At 36.6% G+C, this 25,696-nt stretch overlaps 4 protein-coding genes and 1 non-coding gene across 7 annotated transcripts; 3 read left to right on the top strand and 2 right to left on the bottom strand.

The window, feature by feature from the left end:
• LOC105168576 (transcription factor TCP4-like) lies at positions 1,298-3,484 on the top strand. Its single transcript, XM_011088711.2, has 2 exons — positions 1,298-2,753; positions 2,827-3,484. Exon 1 carries the CDS (start codon positions 1,453-1,455, stop codon positions 2,689-2,691), a length of 1,239 nt encoding a protein of 412 aa, XP_011087013.1. The 5' UTR covers positions 1,298-1,452; the 3' UTR covers positions 2,692-2,753; positions 2,827-3,484.
• TRNAI-UAU lies at positions 4,396-4,469 on the bottom strand. The gene has a single exon. It is a non-coding gene; the product is annotated as a tRNA-Ile (tRNA).
• LOC105167870 (magnesium-chelatase subunit ChlI, chloroplastic) lies at positions 4,766-7,049 on the bottom strand. 2 transcript variants are annotated; one of them, XM_011087713.2, is made up of 3 exons: positions 6,781-7,049; positions 6,481-6,599; positions 4,766-6,108 (listed from the first exon to the last, which is right to left on the bottom strand). In XM_011087713.2, the coding sequence occupies exons 1-3, from the start codon at positions 6,884-6,886 to the stop codon at positions 5,047-5,049; spliced, it is 1,287 nt and encodes a 428-aa protein (XP_011086015.1). In that variant the 5' UTR covers positions 6,887-7,049; the 3' UTR covers positions 4,766-5,046. The 2 variants fall into 2 exon arrangements, with proteins under 2 accessions (XP_011086015.1, XP_011086016.1); XM_011087714.2 differs by having other exon boundaries at positions 4,766-6,096; positions 6,781-7,045.
• Positions 15,278-17,692, top strand: LOC105167869 (GDSL esterase/lipase At5g45910-like). Its single transcript, XM_011087712.2, has 5 exons — positions 15,278-15,680; positions 15,810-16,037; positions 16,116-16,264; positions 16,371-16,644; positions 17,284-17,692. The coding sequence occupies exons 1-5, from the start codon at positions 15,443-15,445 to the stop codon at positions 17,514-17,516; spliced, it is 1,122 nt and encodes a 373-aa protein (XP_011086014.1). The 5' UTR covers positions 15,278-15,442; the 3' UTR covers positions 17,517-17,692.
• On the top strand, positions 21,519-25,626 carry LOC105167867 (protein CHUP1, chloroplastic). Of its 2 annotated transcripts, XM_011087709.2 has the most exons (7): positions 21,520-22,955; positions 23,165-23,277; positions 23,619-23,750; positions 23,855-24,036; positions 24,129-24,240; positions 25,143-25,277; positions 25,377-25,626. In XM_011087709.2, the coding sequence occupies exons 1-7, from the start codon at positions 21,770-21,772 to the stop codon at positions 25,506-25,508; spliced, it is 1,992 nt and encodes a 663-aa protein (XP_011086011.1). In that variant the 5' UTR covers positions 21,520-21,769; the 3' UTR covers positions 25,509-25,626. The 2 variants fall into 2 exon arrangements, with proteins under 2 accessions (XP_011086012.1, XP_011086011.1); XM_011087710.2 differs by lacking the exon at positions 23,165-23,277 and having other exon boundaries at positions 21,519-23,068.

The following is a 25,696-nucleotide window of genomic DNA, read 5'->3' as shown; positions in this document are numbered from 1 at the left end:
ATGTTTTGAGACTTTTTGAACAGGCCATTTTTATGAACATCAAAACCAAAGTTGGATTGGGTGAGATTTAAAAAAAATAAAAGAAAATTAATCTCCAAATTTTTCCTTTCAAAACTCCACCACATTGTACTAATAACAAAATAAAAATAAAAAACTGAAATTTTGATTTTGCATAGAAGAAAAGGAATCATAATGTTTGGGCCTAGATATGGATAAGCGAGTAACTTTTCGTACAAATCTTAAGAAGTCATTTTGAAAAAGTTTTCGTGTAAGGAAACTGATCCGCAAAGCCCAATACGTCACCACAAAAAGCAAACGTCCGATACCAATTCAGGGGCTAATCATGCCAAGTGGGTTCCGCCCACATGCTTTTCTCTCTTCACTGCATCACGCTTCCATTCCCATCCATATGTCCTTTCCCTTTTGTGCATGGTCTTGCCCAGTTATTAAGTGTGAACCCAACTTTTATACGTCTACCATTCACTTTGTGTAACGTAGTCCGTTAAAATATTAAACATTAAATAATTTATGAATTTGAATTTATAGATGATGTTCATTAGTAAAAAGTATTGAATGGTAAGGATAAAAAAGTAATTTGGTATATATGAGACACACCTTAAACATATATAACCCACCACACCATATAATTTTCAACACCCCTATAAATACCAAAATATTAATTTTTTATAAGGGACTATTCATTGAGTGAGACCCATCTCTCTTGAAATCAGCACCCTTTTTGCGAAAATTGCAATTCATCTGATGCGCAATTGTGTCGAGGTAAATTATCCTTTAGTAAAAAACTTCAACCACATCAATAGACAATGCGGTTATGTTTACACATAATCATGTGTAGGCATCAATAAACAGGTTACAGTAATTGTGTAAAATCAAACATTCGTACTTGTGATGAGATTAGTAAGCAGATGTGCCGGAAAGTGGAATGTGAATCCCAACATGCGGAGTGAAACGAGTCGGCCCATTTTTCTGCTTTATTAGATAGTACAATAATGAGACAGGCAGGCAGGGGGTAGGGGGTAGGGGGCAGCATTCTGATTTGCAACAGTGTTAACATGCATGCATCAATATGGTCTATACTCTCTAGTACTATTAAGTGACATGGAAATACGGCTCTCAACATCCAAATCAAAACTGCAACAAATCTTCTATTCATATCTATTTCACTTTTTACACTTGGCTGCCAGGACACATGATGCATATGTATGACTTTCTTATCTACATGTTCTAATATGGGACGAGCAGAATAATAAAATATCATCAATAGTGAAATGTTAACGTCGCATAATCTTTATGTAAAGCAGTTTATTGGCTTCTGAGCTGCAATTTTTTGAGGGCCCAAAAGAACATTACAAAGAAAGCCAATCCAACAGCTAAAGGTATCAAGTGAAAAAGGTTAGGAGGAGGAAGAGAAAAAGAAGACTTGCTTTAAACATGTATTCTCCTGGCAATCAACTCCGACTGCCCGACGATGAGGAAGATCAACCAGAAGATGGTGAGAACTGTAAAAGTAGAAATGGAGCAATCAGAGAACCTGGTCCAGAAGCTGTACGCAGTTACTATCACCAGCATTTTGGACAGACGCAGGACTACAGAGAAAAATCACTCCACGCTCAGAATGAGAGGTGGGCAGACTTTGCATCTCCCAGTGCGGTTTCAACAGCGTCAGGACACATAAAAATCAATTATGGAAGACTGATGCAAGAGGTCTTGCATTTCGCATCGCCAAAATCGAAAGCGAAGAAAAGAAAAGCGGAGATGATTGAAGTCCCTTGCGACCGCATAGTTCGGCCCGCCGGCAGAAAAGACAGGCACAGCAAAGTATGCACGGCGAGGGGGCCGAGGGACAGGCGCCTTAGGCTGTCGCCCAAAACTGCGATTGAGTTCTATGATGTGCAGGATCGGCTCGGCTATGACCGCCCGAGTAAAGCCATTGATTGGCTAATCAAGGAAGCTAAAGCCGCGATTGATGCGCTAGATGAGCAGCCAGCCTTGGGTAGTAATTATCACTCGACTGCTGCAAATGCTACTGAATATCATAGCCCTCAGAATGGCAGAAGCCAGCAAATGCAACAGGAAAGTGGCCGGTTTTTGATATCTGAAGACGGGATGATTCAGAAAAATGAGCATTTGAATGATGATAATTCGATTTCGGGTTTTAGTTTCTTTACTGATGGGGCTGTACTGTCGTCTTCCAGTGAATTGCAGGCCTACCCTAATCATGGTTTTAACCCATCAAGAATCAGAAACGAAGACCCAGAGGATTCAACACTTTACCCTAGTTATCAACAGGGATTTTGCTCTACTTCTACTCTTACTACTACCACTTCGCAAATATTGGAAACAAACTGGGAAATGGTTCGACTTCAAAGGATTTTAAATGAAAATTCGGGTAATACAAGAGTAGGAGGAGCAGCGGAGTACTCTTCTTTCAACTCTCTGCCACTCCATTTCCAGGCGCAGGCAATTTCAGGCCACAGCCATATGTTTTCTCAAAGGGAACCCCTTCAGTCCAGCAACATTAACTCTTTTCCAGGCAGCACCCACTGTCCAGGATTTAGTTTTTCCAATGAGTTGTCAAATATTACAGCTGCTGCAACACGGAAAGAGGACGTAAAAGATGACAGGCCAGTTTTCAGCAAGCCTTCTTCTTTTCTGCACTACGAAGACTAGCACCAGCAGACAATGACATTATTTCTTTCTGCCTTGTTGCTTTATTGGTGTAAACCATTGAGGTAATTAATACATTGCAGGAACTTGATAGTTCCTCCCCAAATTCAAGTTTTCATTTGCTTCTTACATTTTCAGGAGGAATTTTGCGTTGATTCAACGACCGTTAACAGTAGCTCAGGCAAAGCACAAGGATGCAAGGAGCTGGAATTCTTAGACATACAACGTAATGGATGTTAAGTTTGAGCGCTTGTCTGAATTTCTTGTAATGTTATCTATACATGAATTTACCTTTATTGAGTTTGTATGAGTGTTGTAATACGACTAAGAAAAGCCCGCAAAAAGTGTGTGCTCCCCCGTACTTTCATCATCAATATTCAAACTACGGATAATGTTTTCCCATTTTCGGGGTAAAGCAAACAAGAAGGAAAACAAACCAAGAACGACTGCACTCCGACAGGTGTCCTGCTTCGTTTTTCAGTGAAAATGCAAGTAAACAGCAGAACGAATTAGCACGGATAATCCCGAACGTTTGTAGTTTCTTGAACGCCATTACACACCGCAAAAATGCTTGAACGCCCTGGTTAACTAATCCGCGCGCTTAAAGCAAGTCAAAAAGATGAAGTTTGACACGAAGGGATAATTGATTCTTGTTGATCTTTTCATCCCTGGAAATGATTAAATATAAAGGAAGCTTTTCGTGCATGTGATACTTTTGGAGAAAAAGCAGCCAAGAGAAATGAGGAACAACCTTGGCATTAGCAAATCGCATTACCACAATTACGAAGCTGCATGATGTCTGATTCTGGAGTCAGATATTAAAGCAGCAACAGCAACAACTAGCAATTATAGGCCATATGGGGAGAGAGAGTCAAGAAGCATGTTTATAATAAGGCTTGATGGTGTGTGAGTTGTCAGGTTTTCTTTATTGTTTTCTGTTGATCAGTACTCTAATAAACTCCATATTTGGGGTCCTCGGAACATGGAAACTGGAAAATGGTAGTGGCTTTGGCTCCCATGTGATGAATGGAAACGAGCAAACTTATTCACTGGAGGATCAACAGATGCAATTATTTGCTCCATTTATACCTATGTCAGAACAATGAGGCCAACTGTATTTTCTATTTTAACTTTATACTTTATCAACAACAGGCAACTCTTTACTTACACTTTAGAATCAAGAAATTATATGTTACCAACCTCTTCACTTTCATTCAATCCTTCAAAAGTTGATGCACATTCCAAAGCCTGATCGGAGCAAAAGTCTCAGACTATACCTTAAACAAATGCATATTACGAACCTCATACAATAACGTTATTGTTTTTACGCGTTATGAACGTATTAGCTAAGAAGTAAATGTTAGTGGCTTAGAGGTTTTGCATTTATGAGCGCAGCTTGAAGTTTTAGGTGGAAGGGTAATATGCAAGGGTAGAAACTTAAAGGGGTTGCAATTGAAGGCAAACATAGCACATTGGGCTGAAAGCGGAGGTGTCGGTATAGAGAATAGGGTGACTCAATGTGGTGCCTGCAAAACAGAAAGGATTGATTGTAGAAGAGGCGACAAATGAAAGCTGCCTGCAAAATCATTAATGTTGTGACTGCAGAGAGAAGGTAACAACATATTTGAATGGGATTGGGGCGAATGCTGCTGATAGGAATTTTCAGAAACTTAAAAAGTTATAAATGAGTATTACAACCCAAAATGATGGTCCCGGCGGGGCTCGAACCCGCGACCTTCGGCTCATAAGACCAACGCTCTAACCAACTGAGCTACGGGACCGATGCTTGCAAAAGGGAACAGAAATGATAATGGATGCTGTTTCTAGACTTTTAAAAAAATTAAGTTATCAATAATACCATGTATGTGTTTCAGTATTGACATAATTATTTTTATTGGTAGAGAATAGCATGTTTAATTATTTAGAGTTTTGAGGTCCACCTCCAAGACTTGTCAGACGAGACTCGTGAATCTATGAGTCTATGACCCTATAAACTCAAAGAACTATGAAAACTGGGTATTTCGAATAAATGTGTTTTCTATGGTTTACAGTGAAGTACGGATTGGCAAATGCGACATAATACGAAACACCATATTATAGCAAAAATAGAGAAAACAAGATGAATTTCCTACAATTTCAAAGAGAAGACTAGAAAGAAAGAATTCCTTATTACAATGGATCATATCAGCCTTAAGCCTACTACAGTAATAGCTTTACTCTTTCTCTGTATTGCAGCTCTAGAACTAGAATTGATGATCAAATCAGAACTGAGATTTGTACCAAAAAGTTCTACAATCATTTCTACTACGATCCCAGAACAAAATGAATGAGAAAGAAATGTAAAACCTAGGTAAAAACCTAGGTAAAAACCTCGTAGAATTTCTCAAGCACAAGCAAGCCCGAGTCTATTGACTCTAAAGGATCCTTCCTGAGACGATGTCTCAAGCAGTTAGGAATGACAGTGGCGATATCCTCTGCAGCTACTTCATCTTTTCCTTTCAGAGCAGCCAAGGCTCTTGCTGCCCTGTTGGTTACTATATCACCTCTCAATCCATCAACATTCAGCTCAGCACAAACCTCTGAGATTTTCACTTTAAGATCTTGGTCGATGGTAACAGCAGATAGAGAACTCCTGGCAGAGGCAATTTGCCGCTGGAGTTTCTCTTGGGCTGCCTTGTATGATTCCCGGAATTCTTTGGGATTTCTGTCGAACCGTGCTCTTTCCTCAACAATTTTCACTCGGAGCTCAGCATCTTTCACCGTTCCAACTTGTGCATGCATTCCAAATCGATCAAGAAGTTGGGGCCTAAGTTCTCCCTCTTCTGGATTACCAGAACCGATGAGTATGAACCTGGCTGGGTGGGAAATTGAGATGCCCTCCCTTTCCACGGTGTTCCAGCCAGAGGCAGCAGAGTCCAAAAGAACGTCGACCAAATGGTCATCAAGAAGATTAACCTCATCAACATAAAGAATTCCTCTGTTAGCTTTTGCCAGGAGGCCAGGTTCAAATGCCTTCACACCTTCAGTAAGGGCCTTTTCAATGTCAATTGTACCACAAACTCTATCTTCTGTGGCACCAAGAGGCAAATCAACCATGTTTATTTTGGTGAATACGACCGAGAGTTCTTCTCCTCTCATGAGTTTCTCACGTACTTCAGGGCCCTGCACTTCCGGATCCTCTGGATCTGAATTAAATGCATCACCGGAAACTACTTTAATTTCAGGTAGTAAATCCACCATAGACCTAACTGTTGTGGACTTCCCTGTTCCCCTGTCACCCATTATCATCACACCTCCAATCTTCGGGTCAATCACATTCAACAGAAGACATAGTTTCATCTCATCTTGTCCAACTATAGCAGCAAACGGATAAACCGGCCTCTGGCTCTCCTTAGAAGCAGCGAGTTTCTGCACTTGAAACTAACATATGATAAGCACATTACACTTATAAAACTTGAGATCTTCAACCCAAGTGTCATATTCACCTGCACAGAACTGAAAGGGACTACGAAGAGGTATAACTTGGAACAGCATTTTAGTAATACCCAGATTATTTACAAGTACCGGACCATTACAATATGAACTTCTCACTTCTCAGTGAAAGGCTCTGCTCATGACACTGATGTCAATGACAAGGAGGCAAACATATGTTGGCTTCGAGAAATTCGTTTAAGGTTGAATTTAAATATAGCCTACTGCTCCGACTGAAGTCAGAGCATACCAGTTGAATAAAGTATTCAAATTGTTTAGTAATTTACAACAGCACCAAAATACTACAGAGGAAATTCGTACCTGTGATTGCGCGGGACTACTCTCAGTGGCAACTTTAGAAATTGATACACGAAACTGAAACCTCTCTTTTCTCAGGGCAACTCCAATTCCACCATAGAACTTCCTCCCTGAACTCAGCCCTGCAGCGATAAACGGAAAAGCAATCAACTGTCTAATTCCCGTTACTCTCAATTAAAATCAGGAAAATAACAGTGACCCGGAACTTTAAACACCATTTCAGAAATCAGTAAAAGCCAAAATTCCAAGAAAATGAATCTTGTTTTGCCCCCACATACAAAAATTGGGAATGTGTCTCTGTACCTGATGCTGGGGGAAGAAAGAAAGACGCTGACTTGGATGAGTGAGAAGGGAATAGTCCAGACGCAAAGCTCGCCGCAGCTGAAGCAGTTCCCACAATGCCCTCCATGTTTTGCAGTTTGTGGTGAAGTTAGATCGTTTCTTGGGCTTCACCGCTTGGCATTGATGTGTTTGGTTGCAACTATTTTGCTTGTCCTGGGTTAGGATAAGAGGATCAGATTTCCATGACCCGGATTCCCTGATTTACTGATTCTTGATCTTTTTAGTATCAAGTTTGCAGAACTAACTCATAATCATCTGAGAAACTGAAAACGAAAAACGCGTAAGTCCACCCATTAGCCAACATGAAATGGTTAGCCCAAAACCTAGCATCCGGGCCGAAACCATTGGCCCAACTGATCCCATGATCCGCTCCCCAATTAAAATCTATTTGATAGTCTTGTCATGATGAAACTTTAGAAGGGATACCATCCAATCTATTCTATTTTGCATTTGATAGTGAATATTTCTTTTTCTTACAGTGATTTAAGGTAGTGGATCTCATTTGGGGCCAGGAAAACCAGTTATTAAAAAATCAGATTGCCCTAAGATCATGAAATTTATATGACAATATAAAGATCGGCATGTTTTTATTGAAGTTGATTAACCTGAACGTACATCACCTTTTATTTGAGTAGTAGGAAGAGATCTTAGATCCGAGAAGGTCAATTTCAGCTTTCATTTTCTGCTTTAGAACAACCATAGGAATATGAGAATCGGAATGCAGGAAATCCAAAATAGATTTGGAATTTGCACAACCAAACTTGACTACCATTGGAAGGACGTCGTATTCGACCACAGATCAAAATCTAAAACCTCAGATTTTAACTGCCATTATTATGTCCACTTGTTCATGCTGTCCTTGCAAATAAGGTAAAAAGGCAAAAGGTAGTTATCTGCATTTGGTTGTGAGTCATCCGCCGGCAAGAAGATAAAATGGGTATAAATATTAAGTGGTCTCGTACTTATCCAAAACTCTAATGCTGATGTTAGTATGAAACATCTGATGTAAATGAAGTTGATCGACATCAATGTCCAAAAAGAAAAAGAAGTTGATCGACATCTACGCTAAAGTCGATCAAATCTTGCTGTCTCAACTCAAGTGCAAGTCATCACTCATCAGCCATCATATTCTTGGATCGGATCGACAGACAAAACGAACGAGTGAATTGCATGCTGACATAAAGTAATCGATTGAATGCTTGAATCTAACTAGTCCGAGGTATATTTAAACTGCATGGACCACATTAATGGACATGACCTCATCATGCTCAAACCCGACTGGTGATATATAGTAATTTGTTCCTTTCCAATTGCGAATGATGTTCTAAAACCGTCCCAAAAACCCTTAAAATATAAAGACAAAAAGGCAGCGACTTTTGAATCAGTTGGTTCGCGATCATTTCAGCCGACTCTCTAAGTACAGTAATCAGATCAAGAATCTATATAAGTAAAGAGCCTGTTATATATGCTTAAAACACTTGCATTAGATCATAGCCAAGTAAACCTAGCTGTATATATAATTAATGAGTAACATGAAGTTGTCTATTTGCCTTATGATTTGGCTCTTGCTCTTGTCTGCAGTAACCAGAGCTCGTCCTGTCAGACAAATAACAGTTGTGAAACGAGCACTGGAAGCTCAATTCAGCGGAAGGGAGAAGATGGATCATCAAGATCAGCATAGCTGGCCTGACAGAGTGAGCCCGGGAGGACCTGATCCACATCATCATTTTAAAGGCTTCTAATCTTGAAACTCTGCTGTATGTATTGCATTTTCAATTTTAGTCATGACGGGAACATGATGTAAATTTGCATTTCTATGTGTCTGGCATTTTGTGTTTTTCTTTTTCTTTATATTTTCCTTATTGAATTATACAAATTAAGCCCAAAATTTCCAAAAGCTTAGTGGTAAAATCACGTGGATATAATTAAAGATTTGCCAAAAAGAAAGATTAAAAGTTGTCAGATAAATATTAGTTGCTAATTTGGGGAAATTAATGTTTTTTGCTACTTCATGAAAGGGTCCATTTCCAGATATTAGCAGGTTTATAGGTTCGTGGTTAGTGAAGGATCGTAATGATTCTAGTTTTCTGCTATATCTTGGCCTTATTTTGATTAAAATTCTGAGGATTCTTCTTTAAAAAATTTCTCCCACAATGAGACAACTGACGGGCTCTCTAACGCGTGTACGTATATATGATCAAGAAAATGGTACGATAAAGAATAATCAGATAAGAGTTTGAAATTTTGAACTGATTACACGATGGCTCTAATAGAGGGAAAGAACATTGTAATGGAACAGGAACTCTAGTAATAGGACTTTATTTTTCCATTATCAAGAAACACAATCTTTTTCCTCTTCTATTTAATTTGTCCTAAAGTGGTTCCATTCCATATACTTGGAACGGCAAGAAATATACGATAAAAGTAAAATTCTACGCGTATTGGCTTCCTACTCTCTTTATCATAGAGTTTTTTTTTTTTTTTCGTTTTTTTAATAATTTTAGACTTGCTTAGAAGAAGAAATTAAACAAATTACAGAGGTTCAATTTTTCAAATTTAAAAGCATTCAATTAAAATACAATAAAACCATTCCAATTTGAGTGATGTGTCCACTGTGAGAGAGGGTGAGTAATGGAGTATGGGTGGGCTTGATCTGAATACACCTTTTCGTTGTTCAATCTGCAGTTTTAATATTTGTAAATAAGATTGGTTGCCAAAGCTTAATTTCTTCAAGATGGAACCTTCACAGTCTCTGTGGATCCAAGCAAGAGTGGCAAATTGCTTGCGGACGAACCTGCATCTATCGACAGTGCATGTTTAATCGTGTGTCCCTGCTTAATTGTGCCATACATCGCCAGAGTTAATCCTAAGATTTAGAGGGTACATGTTTGGGTGAGCGAGAAACATATGAACTCAGGAAATAGTTGAATGATATCTTTGTAATTACTTATGTCACTTGAGATTCAACATCATCTCCCACTGCAAATGGGTTTCCAAGCAAGTTTAGCAGTTAGAGCCCATTAACATCGTCCATTTTCCTAACTCCTAAACCCCTCAACAATACTCCTACACAACCAAATTTTGATCCACTTATGTTTCTCATCCCTACCATATAACAATGGCTACATTACAAGTAATCATCTCAATCTCTATTTCATTTTTTTTCTTTTTGTTTCTTTTCACCATTTAATTTTCATTCGCTTTCTTTTCTTTTTTTATTGGGTAGATTACAACTGCTTATTTTAAGATTTGACATAATTACGAATTCTCTTCATTATTTAAAAAATTATAAATGCCCTCCTCAAATAAAAAATAACTAGCTTGTTCCTCGTGCTATGCACAAAATAAATCAAGTTACAATTAAAATATATTTTATAAAATTTTTATTTTTCAAAAGTCAAATGAAAGGATGCTTTTAGATTAATAATACAAATAATTTTTGTTCTTTTTTTTTTTTTCATGCTGAAGCAATTGTATAAAAACAAAAATATAACAAAAAATTGGTAGTGGGTAAAATAAATATTCAATGAGGCATATTACTTTTAAAAAATTCTTAAAACTATAAAAAAGATTATAATTTATAATTCAAAAGGATATTTTGGTTAGTTCATTACAAAAATTGGATGAAAACCTAACGGAATGGACTAGCTATTAAACGAGTGTTAAAATAAAAAAAATATTTATTATTTGATGAGATATTTATTTTATACAATTATCAAAAAAGACAAATAATAATGAGATATTTATTTTATACAATTATCAAAAAAGACAAATAATAATGAGATATTTATTTTATACAATAATTAGAAAAGATAACTGTCATCTACCATTTTTAGTCCATACCATATATAAGCAACAGAGTTATGAGCATCTTTTAGTAAAATAGTCGCCATAGCCACCAACGCCTATATATTAAGTAAACAAGCAAATCTTTAATAAAAAAAAATCACTAAAAAGAGAAAGAATTTTAATTAACAAATATATATATTTTTTAAAAAAGACAGATTAATAAATTAGTCGACCAGAATATAGTGAGTTGACACATGGGAAGAGATGGGGCACTGAAGCAATTAAAATTCCATGTAAACATATTACGAGTAGTACAAGGTTGACACCAAGTGAGGGGTATTTTAAGCAAGAAAAATGATGATTAGGCCTCCATCCCCACTACCATTTCTCTTCTTTTGTCCTCTCACTCTTTAAATCTTGGAAAAAGGGGTTCAATGGATTTTGTTTAAACGAATAACTGAAAATCTGGAGCTGGATAACCACATTGGAAAAGCCAAGAAAACATGGGACAAATTTTGCCCGATTAAGAACCCATACAAAGGACAGATTCTTTTAGGACAAACAACTAAAAAAAGTATTGGTGACTTTGACAGCATTTCAGCAGTCAAATTTTGGGATCCCTGATTTGGGCTGTGGCGACTCGACTCCCATTACATTATTAGGTAATACACGTACAAAGGTTTTGCTATTTCTAGTTAATGCTAATAGATACTAGAATTGTCTGTTTAATTAAATTCTTTGTTATGAATTTTTTGTTTCATATCATATTTCATTCATCGGAAAATATCATATATCATCTTACATTTATGTGATTAAGCTTTCTGACTTCGTATGAGTTTTATAATTTTGTCCTGAAAAGACATTTTATTTGGAAGAGAAAATCTTGTGATTTATAAACCTATCAAATTTTTAGTCCGTAACCAATATGGGATGCTGATGCAAAACTGAGCAGAACAAACTAGAATTCTCTCACACCAACACAAACTCCACTTGGTTCTTTTCCTATGGGATGGGGGTAATTATACAGTATAGTCGCATTTATGACGCTCAAAGTAAAATTGTAATTTTATTCTCTACTATATGAATATTATTTCGTTGTAGTGGGCATCTCAGTAATTTGCCTGGTAAAAAAGAAAAAAATCTACGGACCTCCTCTGAATAATCCTCCTTAATTAGGACAAGCCTTGTTTGCCATTGTGAGCTATTTCTTTAATTTCTCCATGACATGTATAAAAAGTTTCATGGATTTTATTTACTAAACACATGAGACACTTTGGCTACACCAATACAACATAGAACAAATTAAGAATTGAAAGATGCACAAAAGAGGATTTAAATTGCTAAAGTGCAGAATCTATCTATCTACACATATTATAACTCATCAACATTCCATTTCGATATTTAATATTGTGCCATAGATTTTCTCCATTATAGGAATGACCTTTTCTTTGCTTATTTAAGACATGAATGATTGACATCAAATCTTTTGATTTGTGCAGCTATGTCCTTTTTCCATGTTTAAGAATTGCCCATTATCCGCTTACAATCGACAAGGTAAGATGACTAGACAACAGCTCAGGAGGAAGCCCAGCTGCCAATTTTGTGAATATGGAAGGACGAATGTATACTAATTAAGACAATATTTGTGGGGAGGTGGGACAAATGAAAATTAGAATAAGTGAGTCAAAGGTTTTATGGGATAACATATAAAGTAATTCCATTTGGTCTAACACGGACAACAAACCTCTTGGATTTTCTGAATTGCCGACGACGCCAACAATTATGCATGCTGTTTTGTCTGCTGCCCTCGTCAATATATATATATTTTATTTTGTTCCAACTTCTGGCACTCCCGAATTATGTTATATATACTTGGCCTGATTTTCCTCGACGTTTTACACCATAACTCCTACTAACATCCTTGCTCTTTAGTTGGTAATTAGTTGTCTGAAAAAAACATCAAGAAAATGGCTGCAGGTTCGACGACTTCGACAGCCAAAGGCTTGATGATGTCCATGTTATTGATCCTGTTGATTATTGTTTCATCAAATGCGGACACTGTAGTCGCTAATTCGAGTTATCGAGGGATCCTAAGCACGCAAAAGGGGACAGACAGCAAGCAAATTTTACGTGAATTAGTGTCGGAAATTTCAAAGATAAAGGCAAGTGGTAGGAGGGTGTTGGTGGGTACAAAGAGGGAGGCACCTGAAGGGCCAGATCCTCAACATCACTGAGAGACCAAACCCTGATTTTGGCCAATGAAGGCGTACGCAAGGTCAAAGCAATAATCAAAATTAATTAGCATGATATTTAACTAATGCGTATATTTCCTAAAACCCTCCTACATCGAGTTTTATGTTTTCGGAGGGACGTTCGTACGTTGTCCTTTTTTATTTATTAGCGAATGTGTCTAAGAGTGCTCTCTGAAAAATGCGTGGTACGTAATGACATAAGCTTATGTACTATAATTAATTAAGTTGGTGTATTTTGCATTAAGATCAAATGGTTGATTTTCCTCTTAATTTTCTGTTTTTTCATCGCCTCATATTCTTCCACTTATCAAACCATATATATGATTGAGTGGTTTAAATATCAGTTCAATTTATTTACATGATAAGGGGTCTTCATTTTTACTAATTACAACACTTTTCCCCATAAGACAAATAATATGTTATAATATTATTAAATTAGTTCTCGATGCTGCATCGTCCTTGGAACATATAAAAAATAATTATAGTGTGAGATGAAGTAATAACAAAAGAATTATTAGTGTCGAGCTAATTAACAAGTAAAATTCTCATTGGTAATCTATACTATTTAATATATATTGCAAACAATTCTTTGCCAAATTCGTTAGCAAGTAAACTTTTGTTGCTAAATGTTAGTCTTTAAAATGCATTTTTGGTTTCATAAATTAAAATATTTGGTTTTTCGTACTTTAATTTTTTAGGGTAGCATTTTGGTCCAATTTTGCAATTTTTATCCTTTTTTAGCAGCACTTCACCCTTCTCCCCCTAAAAATGCATGTACATCTCCTTTCTTTCTGGCATTTTTATTCTATAATATGTTAGATAGCACTTTTGGTCTTGCATTATTTTAATTTTTTCGATTTGAACTCTTTTTCCGTCGAAGTTCATCCTTCTAGCAATAGAGGTGAACTTGGGTAAAAAAATGATTGAAATTGTGAAAATTAAAAAGAATATATAAAAACTAAAAAACTAGCTCAAAAAGTTAAAAAACATAAAAATGTCAAGACTTTCTATATGAAAAAAGATAATTAATTAATTATATATTGTCACGTCATTTCATTTATATATACCTGCCAGCCTTACAACAATCGCCCACACATATAAAATGTTGCTAATATATAAATACTAGCTTCTGTTGGGAAGTTGCAATCACGCTTCAAGTTGACTTATAATAGCCTACTTACTCAATTGGTCCTTATAATCCAATAATATAAAACTCCACGACATTGCGATTCTAATACAACATTAAATTTTTCAACCTATATAACTTCGGTTGTTCAACAGTTACATCTGTCTGAAATTGTCAGACTTTTTTTTTTTAAAAAAAAAGAAATATATCGATGTCAGACTCAAATGCGTACTTTACTGTATATGTGGATGGCATTAATTGACCAGAGCTAGCTTCTCATTGGGTTATTAAAATGTTTATAGCCTGAAATTACATACATATGTCCTTCTGGCAATGGAGGTGATTGTGTTTATACAAACTCATTTGAGATTTATTTAATTTATACTTATTTAACTTAAAAAATAGCGTTCCTAACATGCATGTCATAAAAAACTTAAATTATATCTCGTAAAATTAATAAGTATATATATTCTAAATTATTTCAATAAAAAAATATTTTGAATTTAATAATTCAATGATATTTCAGTTATATTTTAATTTAACATTCTTTTACCTAACTTGTTCTTGTAAAAATTAATGAGTTTATTGACGTGAATATATACGATAATCATATATGTTACAATCAGTTAGCTTAATTTATACACTGATTCAACTTTAACTTGAATTTTTCTTAAAAATTTATATAGAACATAATATATGTATGCGAGTAAAAATTTTTGTAGAAGAAAATATAATTAATTAATGACAAGAATTAGTATTTAAATCTAAGCATAATATTATGGACTTAAATTTGAATTATGAAATTTAGCTTCATCTATGGTGAATTTTGTTAAACATATAATATATTTTTATTTTAATAAATATTAAACTGTACGGGTTCCACTTATAAAATAAAATAAAAAAAATTAACGAGGGCAATTGTAATATGATAAATTTTAGGAGATAGTGTCCATGATTTGTATAAACATTCGTGTAATTTATAATGAGGGTAAAAGAGTCACTTTATTAAGACAGTCAAGATTTTTTAACAGCGACAGTGCCAAGAGAGGTAGGTACAATTTTTCAAATTTAAGGGGCGGAGTTTAAGTATAATTAGACTAAATTTTAGATAAGTAGGTTGTTAGTATCCCTACATTTTCCTATACATGAAAACTTTAGAAATTAATCCCTTTCTTAAGAAAAAGAAAGTCAATGTTAATCTCCCTACTTACCCTAATCATGTGGTTGGAAAATCCAAAAATCATCTTCAAAGTGTTGATATGTACTTGCGTTCACCTGCAGCCATATGTGGGCTTCAAACCGAAATTAGCAAACACAGCGTGCAGAAGACGACCATTTAAGCATACGTACCTCATACCCCCCAAAGCCCAAAGCTAAAAACAGTGTGTTGCTTTCCTACCCTAAAACATCCCAATACCACCACCCCCTCTACCTTTCTCACGACATACTTAGTACCATGAAGAACGTTTTCGTCCTCCTTATAATTTCCTTTCTGAGGCCAGTTTCAAGCACCCCTCCTCATCTCAAGTATGACTCAATTTTCAGCTTTGGTGATTCACTTGCCGATACCGGAAATCTTCTCCTATCTGGAGCCCGGACATTCCCATTCATCGCAAAGCTTCCTTACGGCCAAACATTCTTTCACTACCCGACCGGCCGCTGCTCAGATGGCCGCCTCATCGTTGATTTCATTGGTACATATATATATAACAACTCCACTACTCCTCAAAATTAATTATATACCTCTCACATAGTACATTTTATTAGGCTTGATGTTCATTAATTTACTTAGCTGTTTATCAATGTTATTGAAATTGTTGTAGCCGAGGCATCCGGGCTACCTTATCTACCACCATATTTGGCAGTTGCTAAAGGTGAAACATTCGAGCACGGCGTGAATTTTGCAGTGGCTGGAGCCACTGCGCTGGATGCAAAATTCTTCTATTCTCGCAACATTGGATCACAGCTCCTGTTGACAAATGACTCATTAAGTGTTCAACTTGGCTGGTTCAGCAAGCTCAAGTCCACCCTGATTTGCTCCACTAAACAAGGTGGAAATCGCATTTTACATGCACTAAATTCACAGTACGTAGTGTTTCAGTTCATTTGTATAATTTTCTCGGACACAGATTGTGCCAGGCGTTTTGAGAAATCGCTGTTTCTGGTGGGGGAGATTGGTGGTAACGACTACAACTACCCCTTCTTTGCTGGAGGAACAATTCAACAGCTCAAAGCATTGGTGCCGCTTGTAGTTGAAACAATTGCTAATGCCACGAGTGTAAGATCAGTACTCTTTTGTTGTCTACGCTATTAATCATATGTTTTTCCTATTGCCAGATCTCCCATGATTAACATTAAATTAAGGTTAATCATAATTTCTGCAGGTGTTAATAGAGGAAGGAGCAGTGGAGTTGATGGTGCCGGGCAACTTGCCGATTGGGTGCAACGCGGTGTACCTGACCCTATTCAGGACTCCTAACAAAACAGCGTATGATCGAAACGGGTGTCTGAAAGCATACAATAGTTTCTCCAAGTACCATAATTCCAATCTCAAACTCGCCCTGGAAAACCTAAGACACAAATACCCTCATGCAAAGATCATTTATGCTGACTATTACGCTGCTGCTATCAAATTCTTCCATGCCCCCCATCATTATGGTAAGTATATATATACATATATATATGTGCGTTACTTTACTCATTTATTTATTTAATTGAAATATATCAAATTGATACAATGCTATCACACGAGAAATTAAAATAAAATACAAAAACTTTGTAGAAAGAAACTAATATAAAATCTGATGATTATACCTTTTTCTGGCTTTGAAAATAACCTGAATTACATAAGGGAAGGGAGCCGGTGTCATCTCCATTGGAATACTCTGATGCCCAAAAATCAACTAATGGGTCCCATATAGATGTCTAACAAAATAATAAGAGGTAAAATGCTCCTATAATGGCTTACCTTAAATGAACAACAAGTGAGGTATTTATAGTTGAGTTCCAATTTACAGTCACATGTGGCTTCATCCAGTGCTTACACATGGTGGTTATTCGTGCTTTCTCAAAATGCTAATGGGCTTCATGGGCCATTTCTCTTGCTAAGCTAGGCCTACAAAAGGATATTAATTCATTGGGTTGTCCAAGCCCAAAAGTTTACATAAAGGCCCATATAAAAAAGAATGAAAAAATAGAGCATGAAATTACATTTCTGTGTCCCCTATTTTCTTTTTATTTGAAATTAAAGACGTAAAAATGCAAGAAAAGTTTAAGAATAATTATGTAAAAATGCAGGATTCTGGAACGGGGCTTTGGTGGCCTGCTGCGGAGGAGGTGGGCCGTACAATTTCAATAATTCAGCTATATGTGGAAGCCCTGGAAGCAAGACCTGTTTGGATCCGACAACGTATGCTAACTGGGATGGAATCCATCTAACTGAGTCAGCCTACCGAGTTATTACTATGGGCTTAGTCAATGGACCCTTCACTCATCCACCGCTCACCTTCCCTCCTATAAAACCTTTTTGAGCTTTTCCATCTAATGATCTCAAACTGAAGTTTCTTGAAAACCCTTCTTTTCTTTTCCTTTTTGTTTGCTAAATAAAAGGGGTAAGTGGTACTTGTAATATCCAAATCGTGAAATTTAACGGCCATATACCTACGTATAGTTAATGTACTCAATAATCACTTCAAATTTAACATAATTAAGTTATGTTGTTACTATAAGTGTAAGAAATGTTTAAATGCTGAAAATGGATTTATGCTATCCAAGCGTGCAAGATACACTCAAATTGTTCTGAAAGGAAACTTGCTAGACAAAACAATGTTAGAATCACATCGAGAAAGCCTCAATTATAGCTCTTGATGTCCAAGTGTTTAAGGTCGTAAGAAATATTATGACAAAAAACAGTTGTATATCTACGGCATGGATGGCAATTATGCATGAATCTTTCTTCATTATATGATTTTCACGTGCACTACAAAGATTAAAATGATTGTGTGATTGTTGTGAGTCCATATATATCAGGATTTAGGAGGTATCATGATCGAAAATAAATAGTGCTGGTCCAGAACTAAAAATTAAATTGTAAGTACAATTTTGATAAAATTACTGAACGCCATGTTCAAACAAAAGTTGTATTTTTCATGAAAAGAAAAAGTAAATAAATGTAGATAATTTGGAGTTAGGAGAGCGTGGGAGTATGATCATGTATTGATTGCATGGGGTGGTTGTAATGGGGGATTGTGGATGCATGTGTAATGTGTTGAGCCAGCAAATAGGTCATGATATGAACCTATAAATGGGGGCTTTCAAATCCCAGCGGACCACTTTCATTTATTCATAACCTTCCCAACTCCTCTCACATTCCTTCCATGCCCACCACCACCACCACCACCGCTCACAATATTATATGCTCTCTCTCTAATTTGCTTTCTTTCATATTTTCCTTTTATTAATTCAGCATGTGTTTAGGCCATTCACAATATCATCACTACTTCCCTTGGTCCATTCATTATTAATTAATGATTCGCATATGCATAGTACACTTTCTAATTCGAATCAAGTTTGGTTGGACTAAAACTAATTATATAATAAATGTAATACATTTATCGTGTAATTTGTATACATTTTTTTCATACGTAGAATAAAAAGTTGTAGATTTTATCCTATATATATAATCTTAGTCCTTAAAAAAAACATAATCAAACATTAATAGTGAGTGTGGCCTTTTCCCTATATCATGCTACTAACATAATGTTTTTGCAACATCGGAAATATGAGTAACGTTAACCTTGAGGCAACTTTAAAACAGCCTTGGAGGTCTGAAAATCAGGAAAGAAAATTTGTGTTCGTGCCTTGGAAGATTAATAATAAATTCCTCAATTTTCATCAAAAGCCGAGTTTCTTGGTTTTGCCTCTCCCTGTACAATCTGTTTATTCATTAGAGAAAATTATGCAAGAAAATTAAATTAATTACAGGGTTAACATCTCTTAATGAAAAGTCTATTAGGGCTTAAACCTCATTTGTGTCTGCCTGTGATTTAGGTAATCAAAGATTCAGTAGATAGAGTAATTACTGTGTAATAAAGACATGATTAAAAGAGCATATCCTATGAAAAGGGCAATGCAGCCAGAGAATCGAGGGGGGGGGGGTTCTTACATCAACTCCACCTCTTGCTAAAAGAAAATTTAGTCAGATTCATGGCTAACAAATATTGCGAGGCCGTAATTAATAACTATTTACTTGGTCAATTATCTACAGTTAAATGTTGTATTTCTTGCAATGTCTCTACATATTCAAGCACATAAATCTTTGAGACGGGAGTTAATTAAAGTCGAATCTAGACAATATTTTGGTTTAGACAGATGGTTTCTTCTTTCAAGGGAACTGAGTTGAACAAAACAACTAAATCTGCAAAAAATGAAGGAGCAAAATTGGTTAATTGTCACATTCATTTTGCCCACAACCTTTGTGCTGAAAGTGATACAACGTCACCTAAACTATACATATTAAGTGAAAACCATCGCCACAAATTTTACTACTTACGAACATCATAAGTTGGTGCCTACTCTTCCTCACTACTCAATCAAAGTGATTCACAACTCTTTTTAGTCAAAATCAATATAAAGTTGTCTAGGCAAAAGCCCGCAATGTATTATTCTTACATCTTAAGCAACTTTTTTCCTCTTTTTTAATTGGCCTACATCACTTAATCCGATAAAATTGGATGTAATTATTTTATGAATTGCATACCATATTATAGTATACTTTTTTTTCCCAGAAAAATGATGAACACCAATTGTATCATTGTTTTAGTGATCGAAAATATAATAAATATTTCAAAAAATAAAAAATCAAAGTAGACGTAAAATGTCTCATAATCTTGGTTCTTTAGTGAAGACAAGAACAAGTGTTTGTTGTATTTTAGTTAAATGTTGGTGTGGCAAATTAAGCACAAGTAAATAAATTCCTATGTATGTATGTTTGTACAGAGAGTTGGTGATGAGAAATAAACATGTAATAAGTGGGCAGCATTTCTTCCTTTTACAATGAATATTATTTGCCTTATAACGAAAGAAAAAAGTCAATTCAATTCAAACCAGTTACCCTCCGATACTAACCAATATATCGTGTGGGGATCAATTTCTCGTGACTGACAAGCCGACCGTTAGAAACACCTTTCAACTTTCCCAACTTTTATTGCTATTTCAATTATTTCTTTTTTCTTTCCTACAAATTCGATTTCTTACAACAAGAATCCAAAACTAAAGACAAAATTGAGAAGCCTTGCTCACCCAAGAAACCAGCGCGTGATTCAACCACTCCAAAATCATTCTCTTCACTAATAAATTAAATTTTATTGTATTTTTATATATGATGTATGAATTAAATATAATTATTACTTTTAAGTATCCGTCCCACCTCAATTATCTTCCTAAATTATTAAAATCTATAAAAATCTCCCTGGTCTTTAATTTTTAAGTTTTAAAAGTCCATTTTATTTGTTGGGACCATGATGTATTTATATTAAACAAAATAAAAAATATAATAAATAAAATTCAACTTACCTTAGTAACTTCTTTGAATACAGTTGAAACAGTTAGTGATGGTATTAATTACTTTTGAAAACATTTTCTCTATTTTTATATAATATGAAAGAAATCAACTATTCACAAAATCATGTTCGATGTGGCATAGATTTTTATCATATGATGTCTTCTGTTATAATCTATTATATTATAAAGTAATTAATTGCTTTTCAAGAGTTTTTTTTTATTAATCAAATTAAATCTACTTTATTCAATTTAAAAATTTTCCCGTAAATTGACATTTACACCCCGTAAGCTATGGTTTGATTATATAAATCAATTCCATTTTTTGGACAATTATATGTACACACATCCATCTGAAACGTTAATATTGTTTATATAAATTATTTCTATTTTTTGAAAAAATATACAGACATCCTAAAAAATATCTATACTATTACACAATTACCTTATTTTTGGATGATGAGATGATTTATGAAATTATACAAAAATATGTGGTAAATTACATTTATCATCCCTGGAGTTGGGTCAAATTACACAAACACCTCTTCTGTTTTATAAGATTACAACTATATTCCTTGAAGGGTGGTAGTGAAATATTTTTCAATGATATTTATGTAACTTTTGTATTTGAATATCAGGTGTAATTATAATTGCAACTATAATTTTAAGGGATGTAATTGTAATTTTATAAAAATAGAGGATATTTGTATATATTAACCTAATTTTAAAGGATGTCAATGTAATTTATGCTAGTTAAAATATAAGATATAATATAAAATAGTAGTAAACATATTTGAACTGTAATTTCATGCCCGTGAAGAATTTGGCATAAAATGATTGTAGAATTGGATGTTTAAAGTGTGTAGTAGTGAGCGCGTGGAAGACTTGAAATTTAAATTTTCACCATAGATATTTTTCTAATTTTATCAAACTGGATCCGAGAAAAGAAGACCGTTCCTCGATATACTCGTTTAAAGTAGTCTCCTCTCTTGTCTTCCCCTCCCAGTCCCAGCCACAGCCACAGCCACGGGCAGACCCCCACACACTCACTCTCACTCTCTTACCATAGAACAAAAACCCTTTCATAACAGTCAGAAAGACAGCGACCCATGTAGTGCCGTCCTTCTCTATCCTGATTTGAAACTGATAGCCAAATTCCAGAGAGAAAAAGGGTGGAGATTGGGTTGGGTTATCTTCAATTTTCAGGGACCAAAAAGCACCAACAATGGTTGCTGGCAAAGTAAAAACGGTAATGGGATTGCAAAAATCGCCTGCCAACACCAAGCCCAAGCCTGACTCCTCCCCGAAACCACCCTCATTGTCCACGCCCAGCTCAGCCAAGCAGCAGCAATCCCAGAAGGGATCCGGCGCCGCCTTCTCACGCTCATTCGGCGTTTATTTCCCACGGTCGTCCGCGCAAGTTCAGCCCCGCCCCCCGGACGTCACCGAGCTCATCCGCCTAGTTGAAGAATTGCGAGACAGAGAGTCACGATTGAAGACCGAGCTCTTGGAGCAGAAACTGCTTAAAGAGTCTGTTGCCATTCTGCCTGTTCTGGAGAACGAGATTTCGAACAAGGATTCGGAAATCGAACGCTCCAGAAAGAAGATCGTATGCTTGGAAGCGGAAAACGAGAGGCTCAGGCATGAGAATGAGTTTCTACACATGGAACTGTCTAAACAGAATCGCAAATATGAAGAGAAGATCAAATACATGCAGGCTGAGTTGTCTGATATTAAAAGAGCTGTTGCTGAGAGACAACAAGAGCAAGAGGAGGCGTCGTCCTCATCCACCACTCCTAAACTTATTGATGTAACAAATAATTACAAATCCAGCTTCACTACCAAGTCCTTGAGAAAATGCATGACTGAAAACAATATTGTGGGTAATTTTATCGAAAATGGAAGGTCTGTGCATGTGAAGAATGAAGCTCCGGTAAAGAAAGAGGAATTTATTGGTGTGTTGGAGAGCACTGAAAGGCCTAGACATTCTCGGTGCAATTCTGAAGAAATCCCAGCAGAGACTTCTGATGTGTTAATGGGGACAAGATCCCGCGCGCCACGTGTTCCTAAGCCGCCACCGAAGCCATCCGCCTCGCTTGTGTCATCGTCTTGTTCATCTTCTTCTTCATCTTTATCATCATCCCTCTCTTCCCCTTCTTGCTGTCCTTTATCTGATTCAGCAAACCGCGCATTGGCGGAGATTTCCAACATTCCGCCTCCACCACCGCCTCCTCCACCGTCAGCGAAAGTTGCGGCACCTCCTCCTCCTCCGCCACCTCCGCTTCAGTCAAAAACGGCAGGCCCACCCCCTCCGCCCCCTCCTCCTAAGGGGTCGAATCCAAGGCCTGCGCCGGCGAAGGTTAGGAGAGTTCCAGAGGTAGTTGAGTTTTACCACTCGCTAATGCGGAGAGATTCGAGCTGCCGGCGGGATTCCGGCGGTGGCCCCTCCGATGCGCAAGCGGCTGGAGCTACAGCTAAGGATATGATCGGGGAAATTGAAAACCGTTCTGCACATTTACTGGCGGTAAGTTTTTCTGTTCCCCGTTTTGGTCTCCGTTTGAGGATTTATTTACTGTTATTGCCACCGAAGTTATACCACTCTTTCCCCCTCTGCGGAGAGATTCGAGCTGCCGGCGGGATTCCGGCGGTGGCCCCTCCGATGCGCAAGCGGCTGGAGCTACAGCTAAGGATATGATCGGGGAAATTGAAAACCGTTCTGCACATTTACTGGCGGTAAGTTTTTCTGTTCCCCGTTTTGGTCTCCGTTTGAGGATTTATTTACTGTTATTGCCACCGAAGTTATACCACTCTGTCACTGACATTGACCGGTCCTGGCGTCTTTTCCCGGTACCCCTGCTGTGCTTTTTCTTGGAATTTTGCTAAGATAGTATATAAGACAGTGCTTAGATCCGAAATCCATGTTGGTAATGCAGAAAGTTGCAAAATTTGAATTGCACCATGTGGGCTTTTATTACAATTTATTACGACCTTTTGATTGTCCTTTTAATTCCCGGCCCTAAATTTGGTTCCAATTATTGTCTGATTTTAAACAATTTTGTTTTATTAAATTTCAGATTAAGACAGATGTAGAAACACAGGGTGATTTCATCAGGTCATTGATTAAGGAAGTTGAAGGTGCTGCTTTTACGGACATTGAAGATGTTGTCCTTTTTGTCAAATGGCTTGATGATGAGCTCTCCTACCTGGTACCATGTTTTCTGTACACAACATTTAATTACAACCAATAATTATTTATTTACTTTGATTTTCTTGCTTATAGTAATTAGAATTATTGTTTGTAATAATAAAGGTTGATGAGAGGGCAGTGTTGAAGCACTTTGATTGGCCGGAGCAGAAGGCGGATGCATTGAGAGAAGCTGCATTCGGATACTGTGATTTAAAGAAGCTGGAATCCGAAGCCTCGTCGTTCCGTGATGACCCCAGACAGCCTTGTGCGCCTGCACTCAAGAAAATGCAATCCTTGTTTGAAAAGTATGAATTTTGCCCGAACCAGTGAGCCGTATCTTAATTTTAGACTAACAATCACAGAACTTGAACTCACATTCTTGCATTGCTGGGGGCAGATTGGAGCATGGTGTTTATAATTTGTCAAGAATGAGAGAATCGGCTACAAAGCGGTATAAAGTATATCAAATCCCAATGAATTGGATGCTGGACACCGGTTATGTGAGCCAGGTAAAATCGATATTTTCATTACTTTATGGCCATCGGGCAGGCAGTAATTTCAGCGTTTATGATAGGAGTTTTTTCAGATCAGATATGTTGGATAAATATATAATAGTTGACTCGAGCTTGGATGAGATTCTTGTTAGGTAGGAGATTCGTCAAGGAGTCACCGATCGTGTGAAACTAATTAAAGGAAAGATTCGAGCAGACTAACAAGATTAACTATTGAACTCATTAGCTAGAATTGAGTGTGGGTGGTGTTTTTTTGTCCCTTCAGGTGATTTATTCAACTAAGAATAATTTTTGAGTGAACGTTTGCACGGGCGCAATTTTCAAGTGGCATACTAAATAAAAAAGGTAGCAAGATGACAAAAGGATTTGCATCCTCTTTTTTATATTGTCCACACCTGCATGATCACATGTGAAGTCTCAGATCTCTAAAATGTGGTTGCTTGTCTGCACTCGACTATTTTTTTATGTTGAAGCTGTTTTACTTGAGAATCTGATTCTTTCTTCATCTACACCTTACGATTTTCACTCCGACATTTGTTAATCTACTAAGATATTATGAAACTAATTAGTTCAACAGTCTCCTGACTCCTGCTCAACAACAGAAACGTGCAATCTTTCCTTGTGTTTTTCTTTTATCCTTAATTAGTTGAACAATGAATGTGTTTCCACGAACTGTCTTAACCTATACATATTTTAGGATGAGATTAGAACCAATTGTAGGGAACTACTGCTGTCAAAATGGCAGAAAATTCCAAAGGTTCTTCCTTGCCTATCCTCCTTACTTTCGGAAATACGGCTGACATGACTTGAGCTTAGTTTAGCATGTCGACGGTGAAGCTGTACAATTTTCTCACAAAGACTTGTTTTAGCAATAATGGTGTGGCCACCTTACTTTGTAGATCAAGCTGGCATCCGTCAAATTGGCCATGAAGTACATGAAGAGGGTATCAGCAGAGCTTGGAATAGTTGGTAGTGGCCCTGACGAAGAAGACCTTATTGTTCAGGGCGTCAAGTTTGCTTTCCGAGTACATCAGGTGAATAAACATCTTTAGGTTTTGAAGATTTGTTCTGCCCGTTTCCCCTTCATATTTAACTCTTCACAAACTTCGTTTACTTGACGTTGAATTTCTCAGTTTGCGGGTGGTTTCGATGTGGAAACTATGAGAGCGTTTCAAGAGCTGAGAGATAAAGCTCAATCTTGCAGCGCGCAATGCCAAAATCAGCATCAGCAGAAATTCGTTTGCAGGTCCTCTGCTTCATGCTAATCTGTAGCAAACTCAGCTCCAGAAATGTTTTGTAAAGACGGACGAAGATATATGTGAATACAGTTGGCGGCAGTAATTTTGCTCTCAAATTTATTTATTAAATTCAAAAAATAAAATATATATTGTGATAATGGATTGAGTCGAGTACTTAAAGATTATGTAGACATATCCTGCTGCTGCTTCATCTT

This window comes from Sesamum indicum, linkage group LG8 (assembly GCF_000512975.1).
Source record: "Sesamum indicum cultivar Zhongzhi No. 13 linkage group LG8, S_indicum_v1.0, whole genome shotgun sequence".
NCBI lineage: Eukaryota > Viridiplantae > Streptophyta > Magnoliopsida > Lamiales > Pedaliaceae > Sesamum > Sesamum indicum.
Note: the sequence above shows the minus strand (reverse complement) of the source record. Positions and strands in the feature narration are given on the sequence as shown.

What these genes read in the sequence shown, in the direction of transcription:
- LOC105168576 (XM_011088711.2), top strand. Translation starts at nt 1,453, where the DNA reads ATGTATTCTCCTGGCAATCAACTCCGACTGCCCGACGATGAGGAAGAT.
- LOC105167870 (XM_011087713.2), bottom strand. Translation starts at nt 6,886, where the DNA reads ATGGAGGGCATTGTGGGAACTGCTTCAGCTGCGGCGAGCTTTGCGTCT. An exon ending in CTTTCTTCCCCCAGCATCAG is followed by an intron (nt 6,600 to 6,780) that starts GTACAGAGACAC and finishes TTATCGCTGCAG; the next exon opens with GGCTGAGTTCAGGGAGGAAG. An exon ending in GTAGTCCCGCGCAATCACAG is followed by an intron (nt 6,109 to 6,480) that starts GTACGAATTTCC and finishes ATCATATGTTAG; the next exon opens with TTTCAAGTGCAGAAACTCGC.
- LOC105167869 (XM_011087712.2), top strand. Translation starts at nt 15,443, where the DNA reads ATGAAGAACGTTTTCGTCCTCCTTATAATTTCCTTTCTGAGGCCAGTT. An exon ending in GATTTGCTCCACTAAACAAG is followed by an intron (nt 16,038 to 16,115) that starts GTGGAAATCGCA and finishes TCTCGGACACAG; the next exon opens with ATTGTGCCAGGCGTTTTGAG. An exon ending in CCATGCCCCCCATCATTATG is followed by an intron (nt 16,645 to 17,283) that starts GTAAGTATATAT and finishes GTAAAAATGCAG; the next exon opens with GATTCTGGAACGGGGCTTTG.
- LOC105167867 (XM_011087710.2), top strand. Translation starts at nt 21,770, where the DNA reads ATGGTTGCTGGCAAAGTAAAAACGGTAATGGGATTGCAAAAATCGCCT. An exon ending in ACACCGGTTATGTGAGCCAG is followed by an intron (nt 24,241 to 25,142) that starts GTAAAATCGATA and finishes CTTACTTTGTAG; the next exon opens with ATCAAGCTGGCATCCGTCAA. An exon ending in TTGCTTTCCGAGTACATCAG is followed by an intron (nt 25,278 to 25,376) that starts GTGAATAAACAT and finishes TGAATTTCTCAG; the next exon opens with TTTGCGGGTGGTTTCGATGT.